Source organism: Chaetodon auriga, chromosome 7, assembly GCF_051107435.1.
Source record: "Chaetodon auriga isolate fChaAug3 chromosome 7, fChaAug3.hap1, whole genome shotgun sequence".
NCBI lineage: Eukaryota > Metazoa > Chordata > Actinopteri > Chaetodontiformes > Chaetodontidae > Chaetodon > Chaetodon auriga.
In genome coordinates, this window is record NC_135080.1 from 21,695,259 (window position 1) to 21,708,033 (window position 12,775).

General features: G+C 42.2%; 1 protein-coding gene across 2 annotated transcripts; it reads right to left on the reverse strand.

The window, feature by feature from the left end:
- Positions 1-310: 310 nt before the first annotated feature.
- tagln (transgelin) lies at positions 311-7,163 on the reverse strand. Of its 2 annotated transcripts, none has more exons than XM_076735941.1 (5): positions 7,043-7,163; positions 2,025-2,213; positions 1,708-1,879; positions 1,398-1,500; positions 311-925 (listed from the first exon to the last, which is right to left on the reverse strand). In XM_076735941.1, the coding sequence occupies exons 2-5, from the start codon at positions 2,202-2,204 to the stop codon at positions 787-789; spliced, it is 594 nt and encodes a 197-aa protein (XP_076592056.1). In that variant the 5' UTR covers positions 2,205-2,213; positions 7,043-7,163; the 3' UTR covers positions 311-786. The 2 variants fall into 2 exon arrangements, with proteins under 2 accessions (XP_076592056.1, XP_076592055.1); XM_076735940.1 differs by lacking the exon at positions 7,043-7,163 and adding an exon at positions 3,027-3,069.
- Between the last annotated feature and the right edge of the window lie 5,612 nt (positions 7,164-12,775).

Sequence of the window (12,775 nt, forward strand, 5' to 3'; positions counted from 1 at the left end):
ATCGCTAACTTTCCTGGAGCGTTCAGTATCATGTACACATGGGCCACCTTTCAGATGTAAAATACCCAAAGTAGCATAATTCTGAACTGCCAGTAGGCAGAAATGGTGAGTAAGATGATATGTTCACATTTTTTCAAGTCTGTATTAAAACTATGGTAATTTGAGTATCGTTTGAAGACGCACTGGCAAAAATTAGCTTTTCACGTGCAATATAAGTGCTAAAGAAACCATCCAGTGTATAGTGAGCATTTTCCCAATTCCCGAAATGATCAAACGGAGGTACCCAAATCACAAAGTCAAATCAGACATGTATTTTAAAGTCATTATTTAATAAGACAATGTACAAAAATATTGGCGCTGATACAGCAGGCATAGCATTGTGGAAAGTGGTAGATGAGAACTGTCCTGATGAAACTGGTCAGCTTTCTGCAATATGAGTGCCGCGTCTTAAACCCTGTATAAGGAAAAGCTCGACTTTGGCACATGGTCACTTTGGCAATGCATCGGTCATTCTTTTGGTTACTATTTCCTCTTAAGACGACATTCAATTGCACAGGTCCTGACTGCAGTGGGGGGGACTAAGCATGGTGAGCTCTGCGATAGTCACCAGCATATACCTTGGCCTAAAGTTTTAGGGACCAAGGAAGCAGGGAGTGCTTGTTAGAAAGTAACTAAATTCTAAAGCAGAAAAGGTTTTATGATGAAAGGGTGGTTGTAGTGGACCAGATAGACGCTTACAGGCTCTAAAAAGGTATACGGGGCTGAAGACATTTTGGCACAGTGATTTTACAGGATCTGTCGGGGTCGTCCGTAGCTCATGCCCTCCTGACTTGCTCCCTTATTGGACCCCATCTGTAGGCCAATCACGTTTTTGCCGGCCTTCATTTGGTCATCGCTGAACTCTCGCTTGTTCTCCTGTGCTTTCCTGCAAAACATCATTGAAAATGTCACTAAATGCATAAAAATAAACTCCATGGCCATTGTGATGTTTGTACTTCTGAGGCAATGTGTGGGTCATTTTTACTATTTCCGCTTAAGACTACAAACATTCAGCTGTGCTGGTGCTGACTGCAGTGTGAAAGACAAAGCATGGTGAGCTCCTACAACAGTCACTAGTACAAGCATCTCCATAAGGGCTTCAGGGACCAAGGATGTAGGAGCATTTGTTAAAAAGTAACTAAATCCTCAGGGAGAAAAGGTTGTAGAATGAAAGGGCACTTGTCGGAGACATTGTTCTATGACAGCTGGAGAGAGACAGGAAAGGCATGGAGAGAGAGGAAGAGCAGACAATGCAGTGAAGGGCCAAGACTGGAATCAAACCCAGGATGCTGCAGTGGGTACTTGATGGTACGAGGTTGGTTAGATAAAGCATTTTCCATTTCATGTACTGGACTCACTTGAAAAACCAGTTAGGGTCTCCATTGTATGTGCCTTCATCCTTAGTGATGGCCAAGCTACCCAGAGCTGACAGAGTCCTCTGCACCGCCGCCAGGTCCTTACCTGTCCCCAAACACACATATAGCTTGCATTATTAACCCTAGCATCAGTCACATGATGACATTTCCACCTGTGCACTCTGCATCCTCATATCCCAAACTTATCAAACAAAATTATCCTTTTTTCATCTACCACACAACGAGAGTGCTTGAAGTCTTGTCTTCTAGCATTAATTGCTTGCAGAAACGTAGGAATGAAGACACCTCTGACCTTCCCAAAGGTCCACGGTCTGGAACATGTCAGTCTTGGTGACGCCATATTTCTCGGCAGCATTGAGGAACTGGGAGATCTGCTCCATCTGTTTGAAGGCCATGGGTGAGCTCTGGATCTTCTTCACAGGTTTCTCTCCGGCAAACAGAGTGTTGATCAGTTCACTCAGAACCTGTGGAGATGAGATGGAGAGAGAGATGTAGAGGGGAAGGTATAGAAGGGGAGAAAGAGAAGGAGAGGCGTAAAAAAGGTCATTAACACCAGGACTTCACAACATCGAGATAAAACAATCAATCAAACCGGCGTGTCACACTCACACATCCGTCTTTAAGCCAGGCCTGGAATCCCATTTTGCCTGCCTCTGGCCTTCCCACGCCAGAGCCACACTGACGGCTAATCCACTCCACCAGGATCTGCTCCAGCTCAGGGTCATACTTGCTGTCGATCTTATCCTGAACCTGCCGGCTCATGCCATAGGATGGACCTTTGTTAGCCATGCCGACTCCCTGAGAGGTGAGCGTGACATGGAGGAAAGGGGGAAGGCAGAGGGGATGGATGGAGAAGAAGGAGAGAGATGGGTGAGTGAAAAATGGTATCTGGAGAAAGTATAAAATCTAAGTGTGCGTGATGATCAGTAGCTGGATCACCATTTCTCCCATCCTGATGATTTACAACAGCACATATACAGCATTCATGACAACATAAGGATTCATAAACTTACTGTTTTCTTGTGCATTAAAATCCCAGTATTTTACATTTCAGTAAAAAAATGGTTGTTTTTAGGCAGCAAACCAATAGCTAGCATTCACATCACATTGCAGTTGTATTTAGTTATAGCCTGTATGCACAAACATGCATAGGTGTGTGGATGATCTAGAGTAAGGCATATTTACTTAATATACACACATACAGGTACTTCTTCCATATTTATATATATATACTGTAGTCTACATTATATACACCAATACAAACACTGAGAACATGCAGATCAAAGCGTGTACATTAGTGAAAATGCTCAGCACTTCATTTAAACACCTTTTCCACAACAGCAGCATTGGCAGCATTGTCTCCTAATGCACACCATTTAACCCTTCCAGGACCTGTGTCTGAGGTAAAGTGGTGTACGATGGGAGCTCTCTTTCAGCCACATCATTTCTTGCGTATTTTCTCACACACACTCCTGGTCTCTGTGACATATACAGTAAATCATTGCCAGCACTTTTTTTTTTTTTTTTTTTTTTGCCTTATGCGTCTGTATTGCCTTTGGGCCAACAGCCAAGAGCAAAACCCATGTCAAAGCATTATCTACACCATCCAACCTTTGTTGCCATCTTGATGTCAGGTCACTTCGACTTCCTGTTCCTGGGGAGGTTCAAAGTTCAAATGTTAAAGGTCAAACCCAGGAGTTGGCTGGGGGAGGCTCATCTCTGGCACAAGACGGGGAATGTTGTTAAACAGGGCAACAATAAACTTCTGTTTGTGAACAATACACAACCCTTTTGTGTATTATTGAGTGCATGGAGTCTTTTTCCACTGGTCACTGGAATGTACCCATTGACTGCAGTACTCATCGCAAGAGACAGAATGTCCAGCTGGGCCAGGATCGGAGTGATGTAGGACTTTTTTCTATTTTAAATCTCATCATCATGTCAATACAAACTACTAGCAACAAGAGGACATGCAGATGGAGATGGACAGTAATTAGTACTGTTGCTAGTACTATAATTTCATCTTTCTCCTTTTAGTCTTTGCTTCACCCTTTACCTCATATTCCTTTATTCAGTCTTTCTGTCTTTCCTATTCCTTATTTCTTTCCTTTTTTGCTCCATTGCATCATTCTTTCCTTTGTCCTCCTTTTTTTCTTCAACTAATCTTGGGCCCTGAAAATCCTTGAAACTGTACGTACGCATGTTTCATCAGAAAGCAAAACTAACCTTTTCTTTGGTTGCCTGAGTTGATTTGAATGCAATTACTTCTTTACTTGAACTTACAGTGAGTAACGGCTTCAATGCAGGACTTTATAGAAGGGGAGAAATTTTTGGCTTGTGGTAATGCGTAAGAAAGCATTTATATACTTATTCCATCACTGCAAATAGATACGTAATCTGCAAGTCTGCACATTAGAGTCTGTGTGCCAATGGCATTAATGGATTCCTGCCCAGATTGTCCGCAGAGTGTTACCACCAACCCTGTTTAATATTCTTTGCATTCCCTGTGGTGCTGGTCCAGACCGCAAGAAACCAAACACACATGCTGGGCAACACGCTCACTTACATGCAACCACAAGTTCAAATGCAGTATTTTATCTTGGTCTGTCTGCCTCTCTCTCTTTCTGGCGCGCACACACACACACACACACACACACACACACACACACACACACACACACACACACACACACACACATCCCTTGTTATTCTCACTGATACGTCATTATATAATCTTTATTACAGAGTAATCTTTGTCTGGTATGCCTTTCACTTGTCTTTTTTTTCCACTGGCCTCTAGTTCTAACCTCATAAACTACTCTCTGGATCACACTTGCAAATTGCACACACTCTGTACTCTTTGTAGGGTAAGAAACAGAAGTTATGTTCTCCATGTTATGCACTCAATGCCTTCTCATGCGAAGGAATTGGGTAAGAAGAGAAAAGAAGAGAAGAGAAGAGAAGAGAAGAGAAGAGAAGAAAAGAGAAGAGAAGAGAAGAGAAGAGAAGAGAAGAGAAGAGAAGAGACATACTTTCGGTTCTGTATCAGTCTGTTTTTGTGTATTGCAGGACAACCGTACCACATATAATATTTTTGGAGGTTACATAAGTCCGTTAGGGCCTGGTCTCTATTTCTGGTATTTATGTGTATCCTGGGACCTGTTGTTATCCTTGGGACCCGGCCCAGGTCCAATAACTCAAAAGTATCCGCTTAAACAGGCTTCTGTGCTGTCTGGCTGCTTCTCTGGCTGCTCCTATACGCATATCAGTTTTAACTTGCAATAAAAAAAAAACACGTAGAAGCTCTCTGTAGAAGTGCCTTTTCACTTAAACTAACCTACAGCACGAGGTATCTACTGTAGTATCAAGCAAAGGGTGCTACGTCAAATTCAGCCACTTTTCATACCGTTGCTACAACCATTTCTACAATTACTATAGTTGCTAAGAGTATTGCTGCTGCTAGTACAATTACTACAGGTAGTAAGAGTACAAAAACCACTTCTGCTACTGCTACTGCTACTGCTGACTCAACTTGTTTTACTGCATCAACAAGTGATGATTACAATGAGATCAAATTATCCATGCATAAAATCTTTTTACGCAACTGTAATATTACTGCTACTACTACATGTGCTAGTGCTGCCATTAGTAGTTTTACTTCATTAGTACTATTACTACATATGTAATACTACTATACATAATACATACTATATAACACATACTTCGATCTTGAATATGTGTAATAAGGACAAAACATTTTGACACAAAAGGGAAATTTGGGAGACAAAAAATAGGATAAAACCACAGAATTCAAGTAAAAGAAAGCCTAAAATGCTTCCTCTCAAAAGCCCCAGTGTGCAGTATCCCAGAAACATGACTTCATCACCTCCATCCCTCCATCCGCCCATCTCTCCCCGCTGTGTTTTTCCTGCTCTGTTTCTCTATTACCATGGCAAATCTGCCTGATGCCAGAACAGGAAACCAGTGTGAGGGCTGTGGCAACTGTGGCAGTCTGAGGGGACATGGCGTCATGTGGCCTCACGTCCTCCACAGTTAACAAGGAAACCACCATATAATGATTTGGTATGATTAAACTTCCAGGGATTTGTCAACAGTCACTGTGATAATTTAATTTGCTCAAGGTCAGAGTTAGTTGCAGTCATCTGTTTGAAATATGCTCTTCCTGCTGGCTGATGTACCGCAGGTTAACAACTTCCTCAGATTCATAGCTCTTTTGTTACATGGCTCTGGCCGTGAGCACACATTTACGAGCGCTGAAAGCATTTTCTGAAACTGCTGCCAAGAGCCTTCATGGTTCTTGATTATTCTGACAAACTTTTTAGCTGATGTGTGTCTGAGCTGATGTGTTTCTGAAGTTAGATAGTGCTGTCTGATTCCACTCAATGTCAGAGCCCTTTCTCGATTACACAGACGTGGTTAGTTCCTAGCGTTGTATACTGCACTACTGTTTTCTGCTGTGTTTATGTTCTGCCACAGGATTGGCAGTGGAGATAATGTTATCTGCCCCTGTTGTTGCTACTCCCGCTGGTACTTCCCTTCTGGTTCAACTGGCTTGGTTTTAATGGAATCACTGGGTGTGCTGCCCTTTTTTTCCCTTTATTTTAAAACCCTCCTACTCATAAAAAGAAAGTTTGGAGTTTAAATGTCTTGTGTGAAGAGAATCTATTGCTGCATGTCTTTGTCTGCCTTTCTGAAATAATTCTTATACCTGCAAATCTGTCTCTCTGCATCTCTGTCCCCATCAGGAAGTGAGGCTACCTGTCATGCCTTGTGAATTCACAGGCTTCCAAAGCCCATGTATGGCAATGGATCATTTGCTTGTGCAAATACAAGTATGTATACTGACAGAGATATGCAACACTGTCTGGCTCACCTCTCTGCTTCTCCTCTCCTCGATTCACATGGAATGCATATAAACCCTCAACTAACATATGAATCATATTCAGGATAAATGATGAGAAAATCCTCTGTCACAGTTCGGTTATTATGGAAATCCCAATAAAACGCTGACGGCTCGTGTTCCACCACACTCCATATCAAAGCAGCAGCTTTTAGCAGATTATACTGTTAAAAGTGGAAAGATTATTATCCTGAACAAGTGAACAATAACTGATCGGTTACATGTAACTAACAGTATTCTTACAGATGTAAACCCATGCAGAATTGTATGCAGCAGTAACTCAAACAAAATGTCTAATATCCACATAATCTCCAGAGACAACTTTAGGAAAACATTAAATAATTCTACTTATATGTGATAGCCACTGTTTAACTCACAGTCAAGTGCGGATGCATTTCTAAGTGTTTATGTTGGCACACAGACCTTTCCTTGGACCTCTGAAGGGTTACAGTGCTCTTATTTTGAAATGGCTACAACTTATTGTTACCTTATGGAAAATATGACGACATGAAATATGTAGACATGAAAGACACACAGCATATTTTTTGACAAGAAGCAAGGAAGGCCTCAAAAACTGTTGACTGACTGATCTATGAAGCAATGACCTCTTAACAAACCATCTGCCACTCTGTTGGGACTAACTGTCCCAAATCCAGTCCAGGAGTTTTATCCTGTATATGGAGGAATAAAAGAAAAGTATACTCACTGTGTGAAGGAATAGGTCTCTGCTGGCTACAAGTGCAGCGTGTGGGGTGAGTGTGGATGCTTAACTGAGTGTTTGTATATGCTTCGCAGGAACCTCCCTCTCAAAAATGCCGGCTTAAAAGGAGCAGATGAGGCAAGATGACTTCACTAGTCTACCAGAAGAGAGAGGGAGGGAGGGAGGAGGAAGGAGGGAGCATGAAGAGAACTATGAGGGAGAGAGGGGCAGGAAAAAAAAGGAAACTTCATCCTTAAAAGGGCAATGGCCTTTCAGCAGCTCCCTCTCCCTGTCTGTGCGTCTCTTCCCCTCACGTCTAGTTAAAAAGCCCAGCCTTATTTGGGTAGAGCAGCTCCATGTAGAGGAGAGACAGCAGCCAGGCGGCGTTGGTTTGGTCAGCAGGAATTCTCTAAATACTTTCGCCACATCCCTCCTTGTTCAAAGTGGCAGCAAGGCGGAGAGGGAGAGGATGGGGGTTGACAGAAAAGGGGGGCAGGGAGGGGTAGTGACGCAGGCAGAAGTGATGGGATGTAAAGAAAATAGAAAAAGGGTGTGGAAAAGAGAGAATTGAGGTGTTGGAACGAGGGATGTCAAGAATTACTCTTTATTTCCATGTCTTTGCACAAAGTGGGAAGGAAGATAAAAAAGGGAGGAGGTGCGTGAAAGAGAGGAAGAAGGAGGAGATGAGATATTGAAGAAGAGGAGATGATGAAGGTGGAGAGGGGAGGAGAGGACTGAAGAAGAGGAGAGGAAGAAGGGGGAGAAGAGAGGAGAGGAGAGGAGAGGAGGGAGAGGAGAGGAAGAAGGAGAGGAAGAAGGAAATGATGAAGGAGGAGAGGGGATGAGAGGATTGAAGGAGAGGAGAGGAAGAAGGAGATGATATTGGAAGAGAGGAAAAAGAGGAGAGGAAAATGGATGGGAGTGAGTAGGAGGTGTCACAGAATCATCATCATTCAGGCATGTAATTCCATGTAAGTCCTCTTTAGTAGTTGCACCCACTGTGTGTGTGTGTGTGTGTGTGTGTGTGTGTGTGTGTGTGTGTGTGTGTGTGTGTGTGTGTGTGTGTGCGCGCGCACTCATGAACCCCGCCACCACCACTTATGACATTACCATCACTTCCATTCCATCGCAGACACTTTTGGCACAGCATGCCTGTTGAACGTGTGCTTATAACTACAGCTGCCTTTAGTCCCTCAGTGGAAAGTTGGAAGTCGGATTGATGAGAAACTCATATGTAACCAGCCTTAATTTAACACATATATGGGATTCATACAGGAAAAGCAGTAACAAACCAGATTCTCAGTGACTTATTTGCCATAACATATCAAAGTTACAGATGTGAGCTGAATTGAACTGCAAATCTATATCGTTTTGAGTATTCATTCATCATCTTCAGCTCCCAAATTCTGTTTTCTCTAGACCGCAAACATTTGAGAAGTCAGCAGAACAAGTCGGTATCACTGGCCTTTCGCACTGTGTACAAAAACTGTGTGCATGAAGTAAATGGCACACAAGGTAATTGAGTATATTAAGAAAACAACCTTGCCAATGTCACAAATGTTTTTAAAATCTATCCTTTCTCACCTGTCTTTCCATTTTTGGTTCTGTAATATTAAATGCCATGTGTCTGTGGTCTTCTCATTAAATCCCGCTTGGATCATGTGCAGTTTGAACTCATTCCCATGTGTTTTATTAGGTGTGCATTTCTGTGATCTTCCTTTGATGGTTGACGCTGAGGAAAACTATGCTAAAAGGCAGACTGTGTTATAAAAGCCTGAATGGCAACAAATCAAACAAAGAAATAAAGTGGAATAGAGCACACGCTGTCATATATATTCCCTTCTTATGTTTGCATTTCAACTCCTCCATTGATTTCTACATTCATGTACAACTCATTTGCAACAGCAAATACTGTATTTTTTTAGAAAGAAGGTTTATGGATTTTCTATAAACACATAGAAGAGATGTGTTCAATTGGAAAATCTGGAATCTTGCAAACATGTTGACATTCATGTCCCCTTCAGGATGAACTGTAATGTATTTGGTGATGACATTTTAATATATCAATCAAAACCAGAACAACCATCACTAGCTTTGGTGGAATTGGGGAAAAATATATAATTCCTCCCCCTGACTCTGACAGTAGTTCACTTCAGAGCGAGTTTAAATATGGGCCCAGAAACATAAAAAACATATACACCTAAACTACTTGGTTAGATTTAGGAAAACATGGTGGTTTGGCTTAAAATAAGGACTTTGTTGTTATTTGACAGGAATCAAACCCTGCTCTCTTGTGTGAATATCCACCAATAACCCAACCTCCACCCTTTGATGGACTTTGTTGCCCTTTTGTACTACGTTTGCCCTTCGCTCCCATAATTATCGCCCCCTGCTGGTACTGCACCTTCATGCACATCTACTTTTCAAGGCTAGGTGAGGCAAATCGTCACACTGGCACAATATGCTCTTGTAGATTGGCGGGTTTATTACAGGTTTTGGTGTGAGACTGGACTGACTACTGAGCTGCACAACTTTTTTGGGGGGTATTTTTTTCTTGTCTGTAACTGCAGCCTGAGCATCCTATTGTTTGTCCTGTTTGTCTTGACCTGTTTGCCTGAGGCTATCCCACACACATATAAAACACATGCACATAGTACTGAGTCTCAGTCTGCAGGCGTGGGTCGCAGAGAGTGCCCAGCCCCACCACCTGTCTGACAGAACCCTGTTACAAATCCAGAGGAGGGCAGCAACGCACTGTATCACATTGTGTTGTGTTTGGTGCAAGAAAAAAAAAATATGGCCGATAGAGACAGAAAACTATTGGGAAAATCAATTTTTGGCAAATACGCTCTTTGACTTTCTCTGCAAGAATTTGATGACAAGATTAATCCCACTCTCATAGTTGTCAGTCCATCATAAGGCTTGAGCAGTTAGCTTAGCATAAACAGTGGAAACAGTGGAAAACAGATAGCCTGGCTCTGTCCAAAGGGAACAAAACCCACCGACCACCACATCCACATCCACATCCACAAAGCCTGAAGCTTCCTACTGGAATGACTGGCATGTCTAAACTCTCACAGTGTGTAAGTGCGTGCCTGTTGTATGTGTGTGTGAAAATGTGCGCAGCATGTGTGTAAACTGTTTCTACATCAAGTGTTTATTCAATGTAGTCTGGCAGCGTTTTAGTGGTTTATGAGCTTCCATGAAAGGTACATGTTTACAGTATTAGACAATACAGTCAGAGGCCAAAGCTAGCAGCAGCAGTGTTATGACCAACTGTTATCATTCCCAAACTGTGTGTGTGTGTGTGTGTGTGTGTGTGTGTGTGTCAAGCTAAAATACATGCCAAATTTCAAAATAAAGGAATCATCACTGGTCCAAAAAAAAAAAAATGTTGTCCCCAAATCAAAACAATTTCATACTTGCCCTATACACAGACACGGTTATTGAAGTTATGGTAGTTTATTCACACGCATGCTGTTTTTTAATAATGCAAATATTTCCAAATATTTGTTTTCATGCCATGCAAAAATATAAGTGTGCTCCTCTTTGTCTTTGATCAGAAATGACCACCAGTCTATGTGTGTACCACTTGTCTTGCTTATCTCTACTGCAGGCGTTCTTAAAGTATGTCTCACGAGAGGTCCAAAACCAGAGAACTCTAGATTGTTTTCATGAATCAGGATGTCAGTTGAGTGAGGAGAAATGGATTCATTCAAGGTCCTAGAGTCAGAAAGTTTATAGCCCGGATCTTCAGCTGGTGTGTTACTCATCAGTGTTGGGGTACAGCATGAAACCAGTAAAGATATTGTACTGCAGGTGGTTACAGAGCTTCCTCCCAGACATCAGCTCCATGTAGACCTGATCGCCTCTCTTCATGTCCAGCACCGTAACCTGAGAGCATACACAGCAGCCAATTCCAAATCATGCCAAAGTCACAAGGAAAGCCTTTTTCTTAGCAAGTCATTCAATCTGGAGTTGTAATACAGGATCATTAGATTTGCTTGCAGTACCATTCGTGCAAGCACGTTTCTTCACTCTTATATCATCAGATTATTCTCATGTCTTACCTGACTGGCACTGTCTTCACCATCTTCTCGATTGTTCTCCCACACGCTGACTGTCACCTTCCCATTCTTCATCAGCTTGACCTACAGATGCAACAAAACACAAAGAGACATTTGACTTGTTATCACTATGCGGAAAAAGCAGCGAAATGTATTCTGAAATCATATATTTATCAAGTCAATCTGCTTCGTTTACTTTATGATAGATGCGCTCATTCTTTCCCACATATGAGTAGACTGTGCAGGAAAAGACATAAACACCCGCAAAAGGGGCAGTGAAGACACCTGGAGAGGGAGATGAAGAGTTAGTGGAGCTGTAGGGCTGCTTGTCTTACATGATGAGGTTTAAATTTAAAGTAGAGGGTAAAGCATTCATAAGATGTTTTATTCCTTCTGTGACTGCGTGTGTTTCCTACCCAGGGAAGGGTTGTATCCGTTGCCGTGGTTAAGAGTGATCAAGTCATAGGGGATTGGTACATCAGTATTGAAAGGACCAAAGCAAGGCACAGTAGATCTGGGAAGTACAACCGCAATGCTTGGGTCCATGGTGGCTTTGAAGGCAACCTGCATTCCACCTAAATGTAAGAAAGAGAGATTCACTGTACAGTACAAAGTTCAGTATTCACTAAATATTTTTGAAACTTAAGTTTTATATGCATATGCCCAGACATGTTGGTCCTAAATCTACCATCCATCATTGTAAATGTGTTTACCCATGAGCTCCTGTACTCTGCCTTTCAGTGCGCTGATAACGTGCCACAAATTTTCAATCCTCTTGAAGGTATCGTCTTCTATTTGGGACATTTCATTGGCTGCACAGCAACAGCCACGCTGGCGATTGAAGGTACAGCTGCAGTCCCACTTGTCACAGGTCAGAGGCCCATTCAACTGCACTGGAATAGGATGCAGGGATGTGAGAAAGCAACAAGAGAAGAGTGGGGACAGAAGGCTATGTGAGAGACAAGTTCAGCGTGGACGGCAGATGTGTGTAACTGGGTCAGTTTGAACATAATATGAAGCATAAATATGAAATGCATGTAGATGGGAGCTGGGTGAAAGGGGTCAAATGCGGAAGTTAGTGCAGCTTACGTGCAGCTTTTTTCAGCATCTCTGTGGTGGACTGGGCCTCCACACGACCACAGAGACACAGCGACCCCAACAGGAAGAAAACTGGTAATGCAAGCATCTGAAGAACAAAAAGTGTTCAGTATTGAATCAGTCATGGATTCAAAACCGGAGGTGCGAAATGCTCTGAGCATTGTCATGAGGTGACATCATTACATTCGTACATTTGCAATTAAATCTGAATTTCTCACGGTTTCTGAATTCAAATCAGTTCTTATATATCTCTAATATCAGTTGTTGGACTACTCAGAGTCTCATTTGCTGGTGAAATAGATGCGGAGCCTGTATGCTGATTCAGACTTCAGCCTGGTTAAATCTACATTAAGTAATAATTTGCAGATTTACATTGACTGGACGGCAAAAAGGTCCTCAAAACTCTAGGCTTCTCATACTTAAGCCACTTACAACAGTGCTTTTGTTTCTCAGACCACTATATGGTTGAGTGTCACTGCCCTCATTAACGTTAAAGTGCAACCACAGAGAACCTTCTTTGTATAGAAATAAAGTTATATTCCTTCAGATATTCAGACATCTCCCAGCTCAACAG

Excerpts from the sequence above, each read along its gene's own strand:
- tagln (XM_076735940.1), bottom strand. Across the intron at positions 1,501-1,707 it reads GACCGTGGACCTTTGGGAAG|GTAAGGACCTGGCGGCGGTG; the intron begins GTCAGAGGTGTC and ends GTTTGGGGACAG. Across the intron at positions 926-1,397 it reads GACCCTAACTGGTTTTTCAA|GAAAGCACAGGAGAACAAGC; the intron begins GTGAGTCCAGTA and ends GATGTTTTGCAG.